The 22,970-nt window shown below is 43.5% G+C and overlaps 1 protein-coding gene and 1 pseudogene across 2 annotated transcripts; both read left to right on the forward strand.

The window, feature by feature from the left end:
- The first annotated feature begins 144 nt into the window (after window positions 1-144).
- LOC150020979 (5-hydroxytryptamine receptor 3D-like) lies at window positions 145-5,531 on the forward strand (annotated as a pseudogene).
- Window positions 5,532-15,203: 9,672 nt separating this feature from the next.
- Window positions 15,204-20,537, forward strand: LOC150020980 (5-hydroxytryptamine receptor 3C-like). 2 transcript variants are annotated; one of them, XM_090279355.1, is made up of 9 exons: window positions 15,204-15,270; window positions 16,074-16,240; window positions 16,896-16,940; window positions 17,377-17,486; window positions 17,766-17,935; window positions 18,775-18,935; window positions 19,478-19,682; window positions 19,870-20,085; window positions 20,217-20,537. In XM_090279355.1, the coding sequence occupies exons 1-9, from the start codon at window positions 15,204-15,206 to the stop codon at window positions 20,444-20,446; spliced, it is 1,371 nt and encodes a 456-aa protein (XP_090135481.1). In that variant the 3' UTR covers window positions 20,447-20,537. The 2 variants fall into 2 exon arrangements, with proteins under 2 accessions (XP_090135481.1, XP_090135518.1); XM_090279392.1 differs by lacking the exons at window positions 15,204-15,270; window positions 16,074-16,240; window positions 16,896-16,940; window positions 17,377-17,486; window positions 17,766-17,935 and having other exon boundaries at window positions 18,912-18,935; window positions 19,478-19,718.
- Window positions 20,538-22,970: the final 2,433 nt, after the last annotated feature.

The following is a 22,970-nucleotide window of genomic DNA, read 5'->3' on the forward strand; positions in this document are numbered from 1 at the left end:
TTTCTCTTAGCACTAGGGGTGCTTGTTAGAGGGGTGGCCAATGCCACCCGACACCTGCATTATTCAAAGCTCAAGGTGTGGCTTCTTGGTCTTTTAAGGTCAACATCATCACTAAGTCATCAGAGAAGAGCCAAGAAGAGGAAGATGGAAAGAGGTTGGCTCCATGGGGAGGGATTCCTCCTCTGCCTCATTTTCCACCTGCTGCTTCAAGGTAAGATGGGACAAGAACAAAAGCAAAGCAGACTATCAATTTTGAGAAACAGAGAAACCAGGCTAATTCTTGTTTTTCCTAGGCAGTCAGTGATTGGGCGTTCATTTTGGTAAAAATGGAAACTTACAACACTGACAGCTTTGTACCTCTTTCTAGGGTCTTAACAGTTAACTAACTCTTCTATTTAGTTACTTTTCCACTCTCCTGCTTCTATTGGCCTCTTCTCCTTCCCCATGTCTTTCTCTTTCCAAACATGTAATCTGTCCCCATGGTTTCTGAATATTAGATGACGTTAAGTAGAAGAGAATTCTTTCTCGGCTCTCTTAAACCAAATGAAATGGAACAGGAAAGATGGTAAGAGGAAGGACATGGATGAGACTTGTCATCAAAGAGGGACACTTTTTTAGTATAATTTTCCAAGTCTAGAGTATTTTTTCCATTCACTATTGAAAATGAGCAATGAGGGATAGTATAACATAGGAAACAGCTAAAAATAAGAGTTACCACATCATTCTCTGTTTCTATTCCACAAAGTATGACTAGAAAGGGATTGGGTATAAGACTGGTATCAAGGAAGCCTCTCTGAGATAGTTTCAGTGGTGATGACTACTGAATGTTAGAAGAGAACAATCATAGCACACAATGGACACAATAAATGCTCATTAAATTGAAAACCTGGGTTCCTTCCTTAAGAGCCCACATATATCACACTACCTACCAGATGCCACCAGCGTGAAAGTGCCTGATCTCACACTGCCTACCTGATTACTTCCTTTATCATTAACTTATGATCATCCATGCCTTATTAATATAGTGACTAGGAGAACCATGATGGCAAAATTGGTCACTGATATCACCCAGATGGCTCAAGGACAGAGATGAGTCATGGAAGGACATTGAGAGAAGGTGCAAAGGTTTCTGGTGAGATTGTGAAGAACATAGCAGGACACTGCAAAGCAGTGGTCAGGGCTGAGTTTGCATACACCTTTGGGAAAGTTTTGCATGGAGACAGAAACAATGGAATTGAGGATGGAGTCCTGACTCAGCTCACCTCTCAACTTCCACCATTTGCCTACCTGCCCAGCCCATGGTCCTGGGCTCAGGAAGGAGGAGCTCACATGCTTCTCCCATGCCCCCTACTTTCTCGCTGTGCAGAAAGACTCCCTAGACCCCAACGCTGGCACTCCTCTCACAGAGTCCCTACTCTCTGCAGGAACAGGAGGTGCTTTCACTATCAATTGCTCAGGCTTTGACCAGCATGGAGTGGATCTTGCTGCCTTCCAAGCAGCATTTGACAGAAAGGCCTTCCTTCCAGTCACCAACTACAGCAACCCCATTCATGTCAACATCTCCTTCACCCTGTCTGCCATCCTGGAAGTGGTAAGCCCTGACCAAATACCGTAAGGGTCTAGTGGTAAGCAGTGGGTCTCCTGATTGTATTTTGTAAAACTAACAGCTCATTCCATGGGGTAGGGAGCCGTAACAGGGAATGCTACAATGACACTACTACAGGTAAGTCCTTTTTTTGAACACTCCACAAGAAACATAATCCCAATGGCCTCATACTGCTTTTTTCACTTATGTTTCCCATGTGCTCTGGATTATTTGACTTACATTTTTCAGTGATTTACGATTAAAAATCCTAATTGCTACACAGAAGAGCCTTGGAAATGAGTAAGAGGTGACTGGTGACATTGGACCTGACTTCATAGAGTTAATGATCCTGCATGAAAATTGTTTTTCCAGGATGCACAACTTCAACTGATGACATCATTCCTGTGGCTAAATATGGTACGATAGACTCAGCTTCCCCTTTACTATAGTACCTTCCCTTTTCTGCTCCTCGGTCCAACTTTGCAGATTACAATGGATAAAGCTGAGAATATCCATGAATTAGACATGTTCAAACAGAGAAAGATCAATAACGAAAACACAAAACTTCCTTACTATTCTGCTGGTTTAGGAGGGCAGAGATGGGGCACAGGGAGAAAGTGGAATAAAGCAAGGTCATGGAAGCCAATATTTAAATGGTTCCATTCTTGGGAATCCAAAGCCAAGCTCAAGGTCTCCTTTGAGAGCACTGAGGAAGTGGAACTAAGACTTTGTTAGTGACATTGTGACAGCTGTCACAAGGGAGGGGCCGGGAGTGTGAAGAAATGAGTGGAAAAAAGAATGTAAAGTACAGGAGATCCTAGAGCAAGACTAAAACTAGTTCCCACTCCATTTGTCCCATGTTGCGGTTTCCTCTAGAAATGGAACAATCCTTTCATCAGATGGAACCCAGAGGAATGTGGGGACATCAGGAAGCTCAGCATAGCAATTGAGAACCTGTGGCTTCCAGATATCTTCATCTCAGAGTTGTGAGTACCAGGGATGAAAAAAGCAAGAAGGAAACTGTACCTCCAGAGAAGAGCGTAATGTAACCAACAGGGGTTACACAAAGATTCCATTTAGAAAGGCGCAGTATCTCAGCTGAGGAGCTTACAAAACCGAGGAACATGGAGATAGGTGGAAGGGGGAAATCAGATAAGTGGGGCTGGAGCACAGGAATGGGGGAACCTGAGAGAGAAAGAAGGCCAAGTCTAATGGGGAGCCCACAGCACCCACCTCTCCGTCCTTCTCATATACAGCGTAAATGTGGATCAGACACCTACAGGGCTCATGGCTTACGTCAACAGTGAAGGGCACATCCGATACGATAAGCCAATGAAGGTCATCAGCATCTGTAACCTGGACATCTTCTATTTCCCCTTCGATGAACAAAACTGCACGCTCACCTTCAGCTCTTTCACCTACACTGGTGAGTGAGGCTCATAAACAGTGTCCTGTAAAGAGGCAGAGAAAGGCTTTGGGAGAGAAGAGGAGAGAAAGTTGGGAACAGTGAGGGAATCTCACTGAAAGGGGTGTGGAAGCTAAGTGGCAAGAAGTCCAACAATCCAGGCAAGGGAATTGGGAGCATTTAGGGAGGCTGAATTGTCTGCGTCTCTTTGCAGCAGAGAACATGGTCCTGGGCATGGATAAGGAAGTGCAGGAGATTTCAAGCACATCACAGAACCTCATTCAGAGCCAGGGGAAGTGGATACTTCTCGGTATCCACGAGCGAACAGTGAAGATGACTATGGACACCGACGAGTATTACGAACTCATTTTCTATGTGAGCTCAGGGGCCCTGGTTGTGATCTTCTCCTGAGATACATAGCTTGTGCCCCCAACTAGAGCATAAGCTCTTGCGCTAAGAAGTAAGCTCCATGAGGGCAGAGATTTTTATCACTTTTTTTCACTGATAAATCTCCAGTACTTAGCACAGTATCTAGCACTTGATAAATGTTGATGGAATAAATCCTCCCTGAGGAAGAAACAAAGCTCCTATGGCAGTGATTCACACTGCAAGGGAGTCTCCCTTCCCCCAGGGCCATCAGAACTTTTGGGAGGGCTGAAATTGTTGTGTTTACTTTTAAAAAGAGATGATGGAAGATAGTATGGTGATTCCCAGAGGGAAAGTAGGATGGGGGAGGAAAAAGAGGGTAAAAGTAGGGATAACTGGTGGTGGAAGGAGACTTGGTTTGGGGCAGTGAACACTCAGTACAATATACAGATGATGTATTATAGAATTGTATACCTGAAACCTGTACAATTTTATTAACCAATGTCACCCCAATAAATTCAGTAAAAAAAAATTTTAATAAAATAAACAGAGGTGGAAAACTTATGAAACACTACTGTCTTGGGGATATTATGATTCCAAATCCTTGTGATCCCAAAATACCTGCCACTGTCTTGCTTTCCTTCCCACTGTATTAAATTCCACCAGCAAAGTCGCTAGATATTAGACCTTGAGGAGAGTAAGCAGAAATATACAAGGTTAAAATGCACATGATATCCAAAGAATCTGGTTCCTTAGTCCTGCTAAGAGCAGATTGTAGGGATAAAACTGAAAGTGGAGAAAGTTCACACTTTGGCCTAAGAAGGAATGAGTTATGTCTCAGTGGTAAGAGGCATGGCAGAATCAAACCCTGGGAAGGTAGACTGTGATGATTAAGATGATTTTGTTGGCGGGACAGGACAGTGAAGATGACTTTTCCTTACTAGACAGTTTGTTCTGGGACAAATCTCAACTCTTGCTCTTGACTTGCTTGGCAGCCTCCCAGCCTACTCCTCCCTTGCCCCTTTCTCCTCCCCACCAGGTGGCCATCAGGCGCAGGCCCACGCTCTATGTCATAAACCTTCTGGTGCCCAGTAGCTTTCTGGTTGCCATCGACGCCCTCAGCTTCTACCTGCCAGCAGAAAGGGAGACGCGCGCCCCGTTCAAGATGACATTGCTGCTGGGCTACAACGTCTTCCTGCTCATGATGAATGAATTACTCCCGGATACTGGCACCCCCCTTATCAGTATGGTCCCCTCCTCTTTCAGAAGAATAAAAGCAAGGTGGGGGAATGGGGTGTCAACAAGTACCAGTGGAACCAGTTCAGAGTGAAAAGGGACTTTTAAAAAGTGCCTTTTGGACTTAGTCAAAGAACATATATGAAGGACCCATGGACATGGACAGCATTGCGGGGATCAACTATGGAAGTGGGGGGTAGGCTGGGTGAAGTGGTGGGAAGGGGGAAAAATTGGGACAATCGTAATAGCATAAACAATAAAACATTAAAAAATAATTGTTTAAAAGTGCCCTTGGGGAAAATAGGAAGTAACAAGTCCTGGGAGGCCACCGGCCCTCACACAGGCCTGCCTTACCTTTCCTCCAGGTGTCTATTTTGCTCTCTGTCTGTCGCTGATGGTGCTCAGCCTGCTGGAGACCATCTTCATCACCTACCTGCTGCACCTGGCCACCACCCAGCCCCCACCCATGCCCCGGTGGCTCCGTTCCCTGCTTCTGCACTGCGCCAGCCCCACGAAATGCTGTCCCACTGCCCCCCAGAAGGGAAACAAGGACCTGGGCCTCACCTCTGCCCACCTGCCTAGTAAGGAAGTCAGCACTGCCCGCACTTCATTTTGCAACACCTCCACTTCTCTGCTCCTGCCCCCTTCCCTGTCCTATCTCCCTCAGGTGATCTTCGTAGCCTATAGCTTGTTCTCTGTCTCTCCTTAGGTCTGAAGGAGTCCATGGAGTTTGTGGGGAAGGTGCCTGGTCCCCGAGAGGCAGACTTAAATGGGTGCTCTGGGTCAACAAGGATCTGGCAGGAAGATAAGTCTCAGAAGCAGCACTTGGTCAGCCTGTGGGTGCAGTTCAGCCACATGACAGACACATTGTTGTTCCGCCTCTACCTACTCTTCATGGCCACCACCATCATCACGGTCACCATCCTCTGGAACACCTAGACAGATACCCCCCTGCAAGCTCTAGCCTGCAGCTTCTCTTGCCTCCAGAAACCAGCCAGGCTCTCATGCTCATTCAAATCCCAGCCTCACAGCCCTGGCAACCACCTTATTTTTCTTAACCCAGACCTTCTGTGCAGTCAAACCAGACCTGGATGGTTTCCTATATCCTCCCAGAGTTAGGTCCTTGCTCCTGCATGCCATCAGCTCCCCTCAGCCTTCCCATGTCTTGCCTGCCTGGGTTCTAAGGAATACGTCCTTGACTGAATCACCCCCAATAAATCCCCTTGCAAAAAGTGCTGGTTTTTCCCTGCATTATATTATAGTATAAAAAAAAAATCTTGTGCTTAAGAGTCTTATTACAGAAACTTCTCATTACCAAAAGATTTCTTGGTTTTTTCTTTCTTTCTTTCCTTCTTTTTAAAATAGTTTATTAGTCAACATGTATAAGTGGAAGATGGGAGAGAAGGGGTCAAATCCATTAGAAGGAATTATAATAAAAGAGGGTTTAACCTCCTAAATCCAGTTACCCTGGATTTAAGCTTCAGAAATTAATAATGTGCCAGAACCAGGCATCTCTTGCTTAAAGGGTGAAGCCTTTTGTCAGAGCCTGACACGATTCATTCATTATTAAGCATTCAGAGCGTTAACATAATCCCGAATTACTGTTAACTGTCTGCAGTTGCAATGAGTTGATCTGCCCTTAATCACGCTAAAAAGAGAACATCAGGCCAAGAAAAGCACATTTGAAAATGGCATCTGCTTTACTTGGGAGTTACACAAAAGAACTGGAAAATTTGATTTTGAAAGTCTTTTTCTTCGGGCCATCTCTCCCACTGGTTGCCTGGGGAAGTCGAGGCCCCATTTCACTATGTATGAGAGCTGTGGCATGATTTGCTGGACACCCCAGGTTCAGAAAAGCACAGATTTGAGAGCAACTTAATTACAACTCAAACTTAATCTTTTTTTTTTAGCAACCTTTTCTTTTTTCCTTTTTTTTTTTCATTTATCTGACTCTCTATCTAAAGCCTAAATTTCCCATGTCACAACAGGCTAGGAGTAAAAAGAGTCGCGATATTGTTCACTAAACAGTATTTTCCTGGTTCCTCCTCTCCACTCTTCTTCCTCGAACACCTCAGGCTCCCTCCAGTCACTGTAGATGCCCAAAGGTGACAAAGCTGCCTATGTCTACGCCTACCCCAGTGTTTTCTGCGGGAGGGAGCATCTGCCCTCTCAAACCCAGGCCACTGGAGGGCTGCACCTGTAGCACAGATGTTCCCAGCTGGATGCTGAGTCACCAGGACCAGCTGTTACTTGCTCTTCCCTTGCGTTCCTGTCTGCAGGCAGAAGTCCATGGAAATTGGAGTATAGAGGCAGAAATACCTGGCTGTATTTCGAGTCACTCCAGTACTCAGGCCCCTGGTCTTTCAACTGAACTTGAGTCCCTTGATTCTTCTTTTTTCCCCTCTGCATTGTTTTTCCAGGGAAGTCCTTGGCTCTTGTTTCCAGAATCCTTTCGAGGACTCCTCTGACCATCGCCAGTCCTCCAGGCATGTCCAAGACCCAGTGGATACACAATCTAGGCTCAGATCAAGAGCCTTGAATTCACCTACGTAAATTAGTGTGTCTGTTACTATTTGGGCAGTTCTTCAACTCACAGCTTTCTACGAAGTGGTCCTTTAGAAAGGACACAGCACAGGAATACTAATAGCCAACATTTATTAAGTTATTAGCACGTCGAAAGTACTCTTCTAAGTGCTTTTTGTGAGTAAACACATTTAATCCTTACTGTTAACCTATGAAATAAGAACTACATATCCCACAAACCCATGGAGCCAAGTGTGTTTTGGAATTTGAAAGTTTTCAGGTTTTAAAAAGGCAACAACTGTTCAAGTGTTGTATATTCTGAACATGTGGGGCACAGAGCAACACCCTGTAATCAAACATTAAGGCCTCTGCAGTGGAAGCTATGGAAGCAAAAATGAAATTATGAATAGTTTTGTCAGTTCAGGTCAGGTTTTGCCACCAAATAATTTTTGAAAAATCATTTGGTTTTCAAAGCTCTTTAGGTTTTAGAGTTGTGGTTTTGTTCTATTATCCTCATTTTATATATTCAAATAAGTGAGATGAAATAAATGAGAAAGTGAAGCACAGGGAGGTGACGGAATGGCCAGTGAGCTGTTTGTTGACTAAGGTTCCACAGCTAGTTAAGTGGCAGAGGTGTGGTTTGAACCTAACCAGACTCTAGATACTGGACTCTTACACTTTCTGCCCTCCAAGCTAAGGATAAGAACCAGATAGGTCCTCTAGGAGTTCAATGTTGAGAGGTCAATGCCACATCAAGACTTTATCAGGTAGTACTTTAAGAGAATTAAAAGAGAAAGAGCAAGGCCCTGATCTGGGTGCCAAACACCAACTTTCTTTTCTATTTGCTTTTCTTCCCTCTCTCAGTTTTCCATACTCCTCACCTCCTCCCTCCCCGTCCCCATGATAGGTCTTAATACCCAAGTTCATTGTTTCCACTTTATCCATTTCTTTCTAGAGTGTATATTTCCCCTAACCTAATGTGGGCAATTTATCTTACATTCGTGTTCTCTATGGATTTAGTTTTTTCCTGTTGATACTTATTGTCATACTTTTAGATCTTCTACTTCTGTGCCCTGTCCTGAGACAGTCACCTCACCGGGAAACTCATCCTTGACATGTTGACTTTGCTCATTCACCCAGTGTTTGAGCCGTTCTGAAATTATTTAAGATCAAGTTGCATCACTTTGTTTTGTCCATCCATTTTTATGGTACCTATTTCTCTGCTCATTTTCTTCATATCTATTCCAAGCAAGTAGCTTTAAGTTTTATTTGAATAAGAAATATGCAACTTATCCTTTTTTTGACACATGAATTAAGATGCTATATCTCCTTTCAGTAAGAGAAGGCATGGTATAATTATAGTGATTTTATCTTCTCCAAAATCAAAATCCAAGCATGTGATCTTAACACATAACAGATAAGTACATACAACCTTTGAAACTAGAGCTTTCCCAGAAAATTGACAGGTATGGTTGCTGCCTTTTTATTATATCTATAACAGAATCATATGATAAGGACACTTTGTGCTAAAGACTTTTCTGTTGTTATGTGGCAAACTTCTGAGTAGCTTTGCAAGGTAATTTACGACCTCTTTAGAAAAATCTGCCCATGGCAACTGTCCTACCTGGGCCATCTTGCATTTGGTGGCCTATTTCTGCCTAATAGCTCCTCATCTTATCCATTCATCTGCAGTGCTACCCTGTGGCTCAGGCACACATTTTTGTGCACTTTCTTCTTCTCTAAACCCTTATAAGCAGTATTTTCCATGCTTTCTGCCTTTTCATGTTTCATATTAACCTGAAATGAAAATTTATTATCTCATTACCATCTTTTCCTCCTCTCTCCTTCCTTCATTCAGGCCTTCTCCAGGATGTGAAGTCACAGGCTTCATTTAAAGCCTATTTTTTTCTCCTATCCAATTTCTTATCCTTCCTTTGATAACTTCTCTTATTTGATCATTGGCACTGGTTATTTTAAATAGTAGGAAAAAATAGTATGGTACAGAGCCTTTGGAATCTGGCAACCCTGGGTTCTAATCTGATTCCACTACTTGCTGGCTGGGTAACTTCATACAAGTAGCTTAGCCTTGCAAGTTTAGATTTCTTTATTTGTCAAGTGGTGCTAATAACACATATTAAGTTATTTTTTTTAAACATGGATTTAAAAAGTCATTGATAAGTGTACAGAAACTAGGAGGCCAAATGTGACACCCTAGAAAGCATCTATTTATCATGCAGGCTGACACCTAGAGAGCAAAACCAAATTCTAGGTGGGAGGCATAGGCATAAAGAATTACAGACTTTATAGTTCAATCCTCTCACTTTTTAGATGAGAAAAATGAAGGGGAGAAAAGGAAAAATTATAAATAAGGGGTTGTCATATGTCCAGAGATCCTGGGATCAGAGCTTGGGCCTACCAAGCGGCAGCCACAGGGGAGCACTTGTCTATGGGACTCTTTTCCCAGGTGTCCTTCAGGGGTCCCAGGACCCTCCTTCTCTCCTGCTCCAGGCACCAAAGCTAGCCTGACCTCAAGTTTACCCCATCCTGCGGTTGGCTGTTTTGACTGCCTCCTGCACTGCTGGGTCCTGAGCCCTGTCCAGCAGTCTCTGTGTGTGATTGCTATCCATATGGGCTGCAAAACAATGCCTCTCACTTGCCCCTTCCACCATCTAATTCTTCCCTTGTCAGGTTACAGCTATTTTCCCAAACCTGATCCCCCAGGGTCCCAGATGAATAGGATCACCAGAAAGCCATGCAGTATGACCCCCTGCCCCCCTTAGCATAAGCTAAGGAGAAAGGTGTTGGTGTCCGTGACTTGCAAAAACACAGCTCCCATCCCCACTGTTTAACTTTGGATTCAAGCATTATCTAAGCCTGGGGATTTCACTGTTGGAAACCTGGGGGCCTTCTGATCAATCCACCAGACTTCTCAGCTATAGAATAATGAAAAGAGCAAGGAAAGAGCAATGGAATCAGTCTGACCTGGGTTGGAATCTGGATTCTACCAATTTCCACATGGGTGGACACTGAGCCAATTTTTTTTTACCTCTCTGCATCTCGGTTTTCTAATCTGCAAAATGGGAGTCATAGTGCTGACCTCTCAAAGCAGTTGTGAGGATTTGAATACTGTGAGTATAGTGCCCAACACGGTATAAATCACATGGCACAAACTCAATAAATGGTAGCTCTGGTTAAGCCATTCTGAGCCTGCCCTTTACTAGAAATTTAGAGGGAGCAGTCAGAGAAAATAAAAGGCTGGGTCTCTGGGTCCCACCTGGTTCAGACTGCTGTGCTTCTGCCAACCCCCATCTCTACCTAACTACACCCAAGACGGGGGACCCCACCTCAGCCACACCATGGGAACAGCAAGTAACTTCTCTGATACGGCCTCAGGACTTCTATGAGGTTCTCAACCACTTTTCTTTCATCTGCCCAAAGGTGCCTGTGTCTTCCCTTATCCATAGTGAACTGTCAGACCAGGTATTTAACTAACATTTATTGACTACACACTACTATATACCACACACAGAGGGAAGGTGGGGGAGGGGGGTGGAAGAACAAGATATACTCTCTGCTCTCAATGAGGTTACAGAGCAAGAGGAGAGGGGCCCATGTAAAGAGATGTTTCCAATTGAAGGGTCACAACTGAGTTCAGTGTGTGTATGTGTCTGTGTGTGTGTGTTTGTGTGTGTGTGAGGGGGGCTTCACAAAGGACCAGAAGCTTGAATTGAGCTGAACCTTTTTCTTTTCTTTTAAGATTTTATTTATTTTTAGAGAGAGGGAAAGGGAGGGAGAAAGAGAAGGAGAGAAATATCAATGTGTTGTTGCCTCTTGCATGCCCACAACTGGGGACCTGGCCCACAACCCAGGCATGTGCCCTGACTGGGAATCAAACAGGCAACCCTTTGGTTCACAGGCCGGCACTCAATCCACTGAGCCACACCAGCGAGGGCAAATCTTTTTTTTTTTTTTGAGTTAAGCTGAACTTTAATGATTTATTAGTGGAACGAGAGAACAATGGTAGAAGATACATGTTAGGTTGAGGAAACATGGAGGAGTACAGTCACATACTGAGCCTTGACTGGTGTGGCTCGTTTGATTGGGCGTCATCCCGCAACGCAAAAAGTCACAGGTGCAATTCCCCGTCAGGGCACATGCCTGTATTGAAGGTTCGGTCCCTGATCTGGGCATGTACAACAGGCAACCAATCAATGTTTCTCTCCCTCTCTTTCTCCCTCTCTTCCTTTCTCTCTAAAAAATAAAAAAATAAAATCTTTGTAAAAATCACATATTGAGTGTCAAGGTGCTATTTAATACGCAATGTTTTTCCATGTTAGCCCAAGGCCCATGAGCAATAGAATCATCTGTGGATCTAGTTTAAAAACATAAGTTCTTGAGAACTACTGCCTACAATTCTGATTTGGGGCCAAGATTCCAATTTAGGGCCAGAGGAGTGAGGATAAGATGTGTGAGGTAATTCTTACACATTTTAAAGATAAGAACAACTCTTTTAGAACATAAAATCCAAGGCAAAAATGATGGAAAGATAGATGAGAGCTAAATCACAGAAAGCCTTTTAATCCTGTGGGCCACTGGTTTTCTCAGTGTGGTCCTGGGACATGTAGCTGCAGCTTCACCCAGAAATGTGTTGGAAATACAAATTTTTAGCTCCGTCAATCTTAACATAACTGCTAAAGACAATGGGAATCATTGAAAGATTTCAAATATAAGAAGGATATGGACACATCTGCATTTCAAACAAATTACACAGGCTGAACAGTGGAGGATAATTTAGAAGAAGCCAGACTCGGATGAGATCACTAAGGAGGTGACCAGGTGTGAAGTCAGAGGGCTTTGATGGCACCATATAGTTTCTAGGGAGATTTTTTTTTTTAAGATTTTATTTATTTATTTTTAGAGAAGGGGGAAGGGAGGGAGAAAAAGAGGGAGGGAAACATCGATGTGTGAGAGGGACATCGATTGGTTGCCTCTTGCACACAGCCCCAACCAGGAACCTGGCCTGTAACCCAGGTATGTGCTCTGATGAGGAATAGAACCAGTGACCTGTGTCTGTGCCTCTGGCCTTCGTATCCTGAAGCCTCAGGAGATCTAAGGCCCAATCTCCCTTTTCCTGACTCCCTGGAGCAGAGCCATGGAGACACAAGATACTAATACCAAGAAGCTTGAAAGGATTCTCAAGTGGCTGCTCACTGCACATCCGAGAAGTTCCATGGAGATAAGCCATAAATTGCCCCACCAGTCAGAACAAGAAAGAGGAGAAGAGAACATAGTGGCCATCCTATAATCATCTGGGATTTTTAAAAAATGTGTTAAATCCCTAGGAATCCAAGTTGCCAGTGGTTCTCCATGGTGCACAAATTACTCCCAAGTGGACCTTCGGCAATGTCTGCAGACATGATTAGTAGTTACAGTCAGGGTGGGGGGGATGGTATTGGCATCTGGGAGACCAGAGATGCTACTAAACATATTATAGTGCTTAAGAAAGGCCCCCAAACCAAGAATCACCCAGGCCAAAATGTCAATTGTACGGAGGTTAAGAATCTCTGCTCTGTGCAATCCCAGGCCCACAAGAGTCCTCAACTGGCCTCAGGCTTGCCCAAGGAGGCAGTTAAAACCAGATTCAAAGCCTCTGTCTTTAGATGTCCTGGCTGAGTGCCTTAGAATCCTAGAGATATGTGAACCCAAGACAGAGACTCCAAAGATGACCAGAGAAAGTGGGAAGTGTGGGAAAAGTCCCCGATACTCCTATAGGGACTGCTGAATCACCAAAGAGTTTCTGAACCATCTCCTAATTCTGGGTCATCATGAAAGCCTACAGCCTGACTTATAAGAGACATGAACTTGGAGCTTAAATGGGAATCTTAGGGACCCCCCAGGATATTCCTGGGAATGTAGGGTAAAAGCTATTCCTAATGAACTTAGAAAATAACCCAGCTACTGAAGCTCTGTCTAAATATCACAGAGAGCCTACTGGAGAAGGGAAGGAGGAGGCAGGCATACACAGGAGGGATGTCCAAAACACATTTGTAACAAGGAACCCTGTCCTAGGATGAACTCTGAGCGCTGGCCTCCAAAACAAGCATTCCAGGTGCTTAATTATTTGTCTGAGATGGAGGCCTGGCCAATGTGGAAAGTGCATTGTACATCCAAAGATCTCTGAAGGTAGAAATAGACCTGATATCCATGCTGACACTTACATGTGAATCTTGCATGGCTTGTTTTAAGCCACAAGCATTAGAAAATCTACAACCCTGGTTATCTTAAGTACTATCATTTTTATTTCTATATTTGAAAATGGTCTCTAATTAATCATTTTAGGTGTTTCTTTAAAAGATGATCAACTGACTGTAGATGCTCTTTTTTTGTTTGTTAATAACATAATTTATTTTTCCTCAAATTTACTATGTTCTAAAATATGATCAGGAAATACAAAGTCCAGTTGTCATATCTCTATTTCCTTGGCTCTATTGCTTTTTCCCACATACTCCTATCCAATATCTGGGTTGTAGGATTGTTGGGAGGATTACCTAAAGTCAGGTTGTTAAGAAAGATGTTACAATGCCTGGCATAGAGTAAGGTGCTCAATATGCTAGTTATCATTACCACCACCAGCAGCAACAGCACCTGAGATTTCCAGATCCCAGAGTTGCAACTCGGTCTCCCTGGGTAGGAAGCGAGCCTACACCTCACTGCTTTCTTTTCCCTGCCTCTATCATCTCCATCTCCTGGCAGCTAAGTCTACTTTTGAATCCAACTAATAGATTTGGTGCAGTTTTTCAGCCAGCCTCGATAAAAACAAGATATACATTAACCATCTTCAGCTACATTCAGCAGGGCTTGATGTTAACCCTCTTTTTCTGGATCCAAGGTCGGGTAGCCTAGCCTACCTGCAGAACTCAAGTACCCCTTGAAAGTCCTTCACCTGTAGCCAGTCCAGGAGTGCAGTGGCCCCTGTGTGTGTGTCCATGTGGATACAAACATAAGCAGTACTTTGGTCCTAACATGGCATGATGGCCCAATCTTTTGGCCAAGTTCCCAAAAAAGGAAAGAAATGATTTACAGAGAGTGTGGGGCTGAAGGACTGTACATATGGCATATCTCAAATGGAAGATACTGCAGCCCTCTCTCTGGCACTTTCCTACTCTGGGCCCCTAAGTCATTCCTGCCTTCCTCAGCATTTTCTATTTAGGACTGTCATGCTCTTGCATTCCAAACAAAGTTTCTTTTGTATTCGAAAAGAAACTTTATCCCTCTGCAAGAGAAAAATGTCCAAGTCTTTCTGGAAATGTAACTAATATAACATAACAATGCTCCAATTCACTCATGTGATGTCCGATTGTGTATTTTATAGAGATGTGACATAAGATATAATATTGATACATGCCATTAATATTGATGTTAGCTGAGATTACCACTTTATGATAATGTATAACACTACTGACAATACAAAAACATTAAAAACAGCTCTTCTATTTGCTAACTTTATGATTTCTATTATCATGTAATTAATGCATAGAGTAAAAGATATATGGGGAACATTGATGTGGGGGAGAATGAATCAGGGAGGCAGAGAGATTGGAAAGAGAAAATCTAGTTAGGGGCTGTTGGAAAAATAAATAAATAAGTGATGGAGACATAAGTCAAAATTATAATTTGGTATTTGCAATGAAACCTAATGAATACATAACCAAATCCCTAAATATTGTCACTTTTCCAAATCTGCAAATTCCCTGGCCTTAGAAGAACATAATTCTTATTCCCCTAGCCCACACTGCTCACTAAGGCAAGTTATTTTGTTATTGATCTCAACACAGAGCAGCCAAACAGGCACTTCTCCCTGAGTCTTGGCCCAACTTCCTCCCTGCCTGGAGCCTGGAAGACATACCCAGACAGGGGCAAAGCAGGACACTTTGCTGTGACCTCTCTGGCCACAGCCTCTCACCAGGGAGTGGTCACCTGTCATGAACAGTATTCAAAACCAGGAACTAAGGTGTGGTCCAAGCTCCTTTAAGCTCAAGGGTTTGGGTGCAACTGGTGAGTCCTCAGAGAAGAATTCAGAAGAGGAGCATGGAAGGGGGGAGGCCTGCTACAGGGGGACTCCTCCTCTGCCTCACTGTCAGCCTTCTGCTTCAAGGTAAGATGGGCAAGAACAGGGAAGACTAGAGTGTGGTTCCAGAAGACATCTAGAAATTTCCCTCTAGCACCTGGAGGGCGTTCAGAATTAACACGTTAAATATTTCTTCCATAATATCTGTGTCTTGATTTCCTTTTCGTGACAGATAGAAAGGCATTCCACTGATCAGGACACACAGCATTCCTCTATTCCTACCTGTATTAGCATCTACCAGACTGTCCCATTTCACCACCTCTCCAAGTCCACCTTTTCATTGACTTTCAATGCCCCTTCCACTACATGTCACCCCACTCTATCTAAATCTGAGGTGAGCAAAATAGCAATGCACAACACCAAGGTAAACATCCATTCATAATACCTACTACATATTTCCCAAATCTTCCTAGTAAGTGCAGTTGTTTACTTCTCTTATCTTTTTGCTAACGCAGTTTATTGCAAAAGTCCCTGAGGAAGAAATACAGAAGAGAAGTACATAAGAGCAGCCTAAACTACTGGTTTTAGGGAAGTGCTCAGCCTGGACTCAAGAGGATTGTGATAGGTACACTAGAAGACTCCTTAAAGTGGCTGCCATTGCACCAAGGCTGATTTGCATATAGATCTGAGCAGGTTTTGCATGAGGATAGAGCACTGACTCAGTTCACCACATTGACTTCCACCATTTGCCTACCTGACCAGCTAATCCTCTCCGGCCATGGCAGGAAGGGCTTTGGCCTTGGAGAGTCTTGGCACAGGAAGGAGTCACCTGTTCCTCCCAGCATGTCCCCTGGCAAGAGACCCGCTCTCACAGAGTCTGCTCTCTACAGGAAGAGGTGAAACTTTCACCATCAACTGCTCGGGGTTTGACCAGAATGGAGTGGATCCTGCTGCCTTCCAAGCAGTGTTTGACAGAAAGGCCTTTCGTCCAGTCATCAACTACAGCATCCCCACTCATGTCAACATCTCCTTCACCCTGTCTGCCATTCTGGAAGTGGTGAGACCTGGTCTCCACCTTCCACAGCTTCTTTAAAAAATATATTCTATTTATTTTTAGAGAGAGTGGAAAGGAGGGTGAAAGAGAGGGAGCGAAACATCGATGTGAGAGAGAAACATCGATCAGCTGCCTCTCGTACGCACCCTGGCAGGGGACAGAACCCACCACCCAGTCATATACCCTGACCAGGAATTGAACCAGTAATCTTTCTGTTTGCAGGACAATGCTCCAACCCACTGAGCCACACTAGCCAGGGCACCATAGCTTCAAACAGGGAACAAGGATCCTTTGCCCTGTTGACCCAGCTTTGTACTGGTCCAGTGGTGAACAATAGGTACTCTGAATGGATTTCATATAACTAGAGGAGTTTCTTATGAGATGGGGAGACATAAAGAAAAAGGCTGCAGTGATATATTTTTCAGGAAGGATTTATCCTCGACTCCTATTCTTTCTGGGTGCTCCAGAAGGAAGTGGTCTGTCTGTCAATAAAAGCCTGAGTTGTACCTAGATACAAGAGGAGACAAGTAAGGAAAAGACTGTCCAACATTTAGAACTCTGGCTGGCTCAATAAATTAGCAAATATCAGCAAGGATATGAAGGGGGGTGGGCCAAGTCTTTTTTCACTAATAATCCTGGATGGGAATTTCTTCACCAGGATGTACAGCTCCAGCTTATGACATCATTCCTGTGGATTAACTTGGTAAGGCAGATTCAACTATCTCCTTTCCACTTGCATTTATAAGTTTTTGTTTGAGGAGTGACTTCAAGGTTTTCCAGTCCAAACCTCCACCCAATGTATGAATCTTTCTGAGACCAAATAACTCCATTTAGAACTGTGGGGATGCAAATCTCCCTGACCAATTTAGGAAGGTAGAAATGGAGACCCAAGAAAATGGTCAAGTGGTTGCAGGCCGAACTATTGATGTGTTCCTGGACCTAAGTGGTATTAAGCTATGTTTAAGGCCTGCCTGACCAAAAGCCATTAAAGGGTGCTTTGCCAATGACACATGGCTGGATAAAGAGGAGGAAGTAGGCTGTGGTCATTACGGACATGAGTAGAGTTACAGGGTCAGAACAGGGAAATCAGGAAAGGTTGGACCACCCCTCACCTCTGTTTCCCACTGCCCTGCCTGCAGATGTGGGACAATCCTTTCATCACCTGGAACCCAGAAGAGTGTGTCAGCCTCAAGAAACTCACTGTATCAGCGGAAAACCTGTGGCTCCCAGATATCTTCATTGTGGAGGCGTGCGTATCTGGGCTGGGGAAAGCCAGCGTGGAACCCATCTGCAAGGAACAGCCTAGGATCAAGTGCAGGGCACAGGGACACTAAAAGATTCAGACAGGGACACAGTTTTAATTAACTGACTCCTACAAAACACTGAGTAGTAGAAGAGACAAGATAGAGTGACATTAGAGAAATGACCCAAAAAGGAGAGCACAGTAAGGTATGACCTGGGAAGAAAGGGAGACAAAAGCTGATAAAGGCACTCACAGCACCTCTTTCTCCCTCCCTCTCACAAGCAGCATGGAGGTGGATCGAGCACCTCCAGGTCTCTCCGCATATGTCAGCAGTGAAGGTCGAATAAAGTATGATAGGCCAGTGAGGGTGACCAGCATCTGTAGCCTGGACATCTTCTACTTCCCTTTTGACCAACAGAACTGCACCTTCACCTTCACCTCCTTCCTCTACACAGGTGAGTGAGACACATTTTGGCAGTTATTTAAGATTCAGAGGAAAGTATTTAAGTGGTGTAGGGATTATCAGGGAAAGTTTTAGGTCAGTGTTTCTCCACTGTGGCTGCCCGCTAAAGCTTTTTAAAAATACCAATAACTGTATCACCCCAGAGATTCTAATTTAATTGTTCTAGGTGGGGCTCAATTACTGCTATTTTTTTATATATTTCTCCAGGTTTTGCTAAGGTGCAGACAAAGAACTACTGCTTTACTTCCTCAATAAAGTCAAAAAACAAAACAAAACTAGTGCTTTAGATCTTATATGGCCCTTGCACCGTATCTGATCCTGAGCTACTGCACCTCTATAATTTTTAGCTCAACCCTTTTAATCCTAATAGCTAACACACTTGAGCTGGTAAATCAATGTAACTGAATGCCACCAGGTATCATGCGGCAGATTTGAATAAATCAATCATTATAATGGGTATGCATGTAATTATTAAAATGTTGAGCTGTTCAAGATCGATTCCACTGAAACAGCATCATACAACTGAGGAAATGAGAAGGAAAATGGGAATAACTCACATTTTGAGTCATATCCAAAATTCCCATAACAACTTTGACTCACCCTTGTTTTCAATAACCAACAACAAAAAAGGTCAGTGCTACAGTCCACACACATATGAATTGCTGGTCCCGTAACGGTTATAGTGTAACCTACTTCTGAAAAGCTGATGCCCTCCTTTAAAAGGACCTAGAAGAAAATTTGTTGAAGAAACTCAGCGGGAGAAGAATTGAATTTTGTGGGCAGGAGGCTTGGCAACATATGTGGACTGAGCTGCCCTGGCCTCCCTTGCAGTGGACAGCATGCTGCTGGGCATGGATAAGGAAGTGTGGGAGATAGCAGACACGTCTCGTGACATCATTCAGACCCAGGGAGAGTGGGAGTTCCTGGGCATCAACAAGGCCACTCTAAAGCTGTTGGTGGGCAGCGATGTGTACGACCAGATCATGTTCTATGTAAGTCCAGGGGTCACTTTTCGATTTCTGACCCCAATTGCCCTGTGATTTTCCTCTTGATCTAAGCCTCTTTGAGGGTGATGCACACACAATACAGTGTCCAGATGATGTATTGTAGAATTGGACACCTGAAACCTGTATAATTTTGTTAACCAGTGTCACCCCAATAAATTCAATAAAAAGGAAAAAATAAAATAAAATAAGCCTTAGAGGTTAGCACCTGCTCCCCACTCCACCCTATACCCTACCAGCCTTGCACAGAGAAGTAGTGGCTGGGCTCCTACAAGAATGGAACAGCCCCCATCTGATGGTGCAAAGGGCCCTACTTGCCACTAAACATCTACAGTTATATCCCTAGCAGGTTGGATACACAAAAAATTAGAACACAAATTGGGGGCTTTCTATAGAAGGGCATGTGTTACTTAAAAAGATCATCCCATAGACAGCCAAACAGCACATCAGCAAGGGTTAGACAGTCAAATAAACATATAGGCGACATCAATTTAATTGTCACATTCTCCACGCTCTCTCCTCCCCACCAGGTGGCCATCAGGCGCAGGCCTAGACTATATGTCATAAACCTTCTGGTGCCCAGTAGCTTTCTGGTTGCCATCGACGCCCTCAGCTTCTACCTGCCAGCAGAAAGCGAGAACCGCGCCCCATTCAAGATAACCCTTCTGCTTGGCTACAACGTCTTCCTGCTCATGATGAATGACTTACTCCCTGCCAGCGGCACCCCTCTCATCAGTATGGCCCCTCCCACTTCCTGGGGAAGCAAAGGCAGCAGAGGACAGAGAGGGGAACCTGGAGAACCAGCTATCTCTCCACTTAAGAAGGAAAGGGGTTCTGTAGAAAGATTGAATTTGGGGAAACAGGCTGAAGAAAAGTGTAGAATGATTTGCCCTGGTTTATTCATAGTTTGCTTTGTCCTCAGGTTTCTACTTTGCTCTGTGTCTGTCACTGATGGTGCTCAGCCTGCTGGAGACCATCTTCATCACCTACCTGCTGCACCTGGCCACCACCCAGCCCCCACCCATGCCCCGGTGGCTCCGTTCCCTGCTTCTGCACTACACCAGCTCAACAAAATGCTGTCCCACTGCCCCCCAGAAGGGAAACAAAGACCTGGGCCTCACCCCTGCCCACCTGCCTGGTAAGGAAGTCAGCACTGCCTGCACTTCCTCTTGTGACACTTCCACTTCTCTGCTCCTGCCCTCTTCCCTGTTCCCCTCCCTCCCAGGTGACCTTTGCAACCTATGGCTAGGTGTCTGTTTTTCTCTGTAGGTCTGAAGGAGCCTGTGGAGTTGGTGGGGAAGGTGCCGGGTCCCAGAGAGGCAGAGTTAAACGCGTCCCCTGGGTCATCAAGGGGCCAGCAGGAAGACGAAGTTCAACAGCAGCACTTGGTCAACCTGTGGGTGCAGTTCAGCCACATGATGGACACCCTACTGTTCCGCCTCTACCTGCTCTTCTTGGCCACCTTTGTTATCACGGTCATCGTCCTCTGGAACACCTAGATGGACATCCCCACCCCCATCTCTCCCTACAAACCACAGCTTGAGTTTCTCCTTGCCTTAGAGCCAGTCAGACTCTGGCCTCTTTCCTAATCTTAACCACATATCCCCAGTGACTACCATGTCCTCTTCTATATTCCCCAAACTGCAGCACAGTCCAACCGAGTAAGTTCAGAACAGCCACGGCCCTCTCTATGGTTCTCATTCCTGCACACTTTTAGTGTCCCTCAGCCACACCAACTTCTGACTCCCCTGTCAATAGAGGTCCAGATCAGTGGACCTTGATTGACTGCCCCAATAAATGACTTTCCAGGAAGCATTGGTCTTTCAGTACATTTATGATAGGTCTACAAATGCTGGGGTGGAGAGTCCTCTTGCAGAAGCTTTGACACTTCACCCTAAACAGGTGTAATATCATGTGATTTTAAGTTTTTCAGACACTTTCAGAGTTTAAAAGGATGAAAAGATCAAGTCTCATTTGCAAGAAATTACTATAAAATAGTCATAATTGCAAAATGTTCTTTTCATCATCATTTCCATTTCATTTTTCTTTGCCTCTCTCATTGATAAATTGCTCTTTGAAATAAATATTGTATCATCATTTTTTCCAAAAGGTTCTTCTGATTTCACAAAATCAAACAGAGAGAGCCTTCTAAATATAATGCTTGGAGGAGGGCCAGGAAGATAGTTCAGGCCCTCAATTAAAAAGTTCAAGTTAAATAAATGGCTTTGTAGCCGTTTAAAGTGAGAATATGCTAATAAACATAGAAACAGATCCATGATATATAAAGTGGAGAAAACAAGTTACAAACAGTATATATACATTATTTCTGGAGAGAGAGAGAGAGAGAGAGAGAGAAACTAGGAAGAAGTGAAGAGAAAAAGATATGGATGTCTAGACACCAAAACATGAACAACTTTGTCCTGGATAACGGGATTATGAGTGATTGCTATTTTCTTTTATATCTGTATCTGTGTTTTCTTAACTGTTTTCAATGAGCAAGTATTATTTTTATTACAAAACCTTATTTTTTAAATTAAAAAATTTTTTTTTCAATTACAATTGACGTACAATAGTGTGTTAGTTTCAGGTGTATAACCTAGTGATTAGACATTTTCATAACTTACAAAGTGGTGCCATGATCTTTTCAATACCTGCCTGGCACCATACACAGTTATTACAATATTATTGACTGTAGTCTCTATACTGTATTCTACATCCCCATGACTATTATGTAACTACCAGTTTGTACTTTTAATCCCTTCACTTTTTTCACCCATCCCCTCAAACCCCTTCCCATCTGGTAACCATCAAAATGTTCTATGAATCTGTTTCTGTTCTGCTTGTTCATTTATTTTATTTTTTATATTCCATATATAAGTGAAATCATATGGCATTTATCTTTCCCTGTCTGATTTATTTCACTCAGCACAATACCCTCTAGGTCCATCTATGTTGTTGCCAACGGCAAGCTTTTGTTGCTTTTACTCTTGCCCAGCAAAGCTGTCATTTAGAATTGAAGGACAGATAAAGAGCTTTCCAGGCAAGAAAAAAGCTAAAGGAGTTTATCAACATCAAACCAGTATTACAAGAAATGTTAAAGGGTCTTCTTTCTGAAGAAAAAATAAATAAATAAAAATATGAATACTAAAATGGCAATAAATACATATCTATCAATAATTACTTTAAATGCAAATGAATTAAATGCTTCAATCAAAAGACATACAGTGGAGGGTTATCAGCTGGGAGAGGAAAGAAGGATAAATGGGGAAATGGTGCAGGGACTAAGAAGCATAATTGGTAGGAACAAAATAGACAGGGGTAAGTTAGAATAATATAGGAAAGGGTGAAGCCAAAGAACTTATATGCACGACCCATGGACATGAACTAAGGGGGGTAGGATTGCTGGAGGGAAAGGGGGTACTGGGTGGAGGGGAGCAAAGGAGGAAAAAATGGGACTACTGTAACAACATAATAAATAAAATACATTAAAAAAAAAAGACATGGTGGCTGAATGAAAAATAAAACAAGACCCTCACATATGTGGCCTACCAGACACTCACTTCAGATCGAAAGACACATACAGACTGAAATAACGGGATGGAAAAGATATTTCATGAAAATGAAAACGGGAAAAAAGCTGTACTAACACTACTTAATACCAGACAAAATAGACTGTAAAACAAAAGCTGTAACAAGAGACAAAAAAGGACCTAGCAATTCCACTTCTGGGTATTTATTCAAAGAAACCCAAAACACTAAATTGAAAAGACATATACATCCATATAGTAGTACATATATACAGTGGAAGGGTTTTTGTGCCATACCTTAACTTTACTCTGCATTTCCATAGCTCTCTTAGGAGGTAGATTCTTTGGGAGAGTGGCTGTGTGATATTGGGGAGAAAGAGGTCCAAAGAGATTGCCCATGTTTCCAGTAACTGTCCCAACTTGCCACACAGACAGCAAACCAGGTGCCCCATAACAGAAGACTGTTGGTCACCACGTCCCCTACAGCACAAATGAC

Source organism: Furipterus horrens, unplaced genomic scaffold (assembly GCF_987537825.1).
Source record: "Furipterus horrens unplaced genomic scaffold, mFurHor1.1.pri manual_scaffold_1, whole genome shotgun sequence".
Taxonomy (NCBI): Eukaryota; Metazoa; Chordata; class Mammalia; order Chiroptera; family Furipteridae; genus Furipterus; species Furipterus horrens.

Bases quoted from the DNA above. Each gene is read 5' to 3' on its own strand.
- LOC150020980 (XM_090279355.1), top strand. From the start codon at position 15,204: ATGGAAGGGGGGAGGCCTGCTACAGGGGGACTCCTCCTCTGCCTCACT. The intron at 15,271-16,073 runs GTAAGATGGGCA...TGCTCTCTACAG, and splicing joins TGTCAGCCTTCTGCTTCAAG to GAAGAGGTGAAACTTTCACC. The intron at 20,086-20,216 runs GTAAGGAAGTCA...TTTTCTCTGTAG, and splicing joins CACCCCTGCCCACCTGCCTG to GTCTGAAGGAGCCTGTGGAG.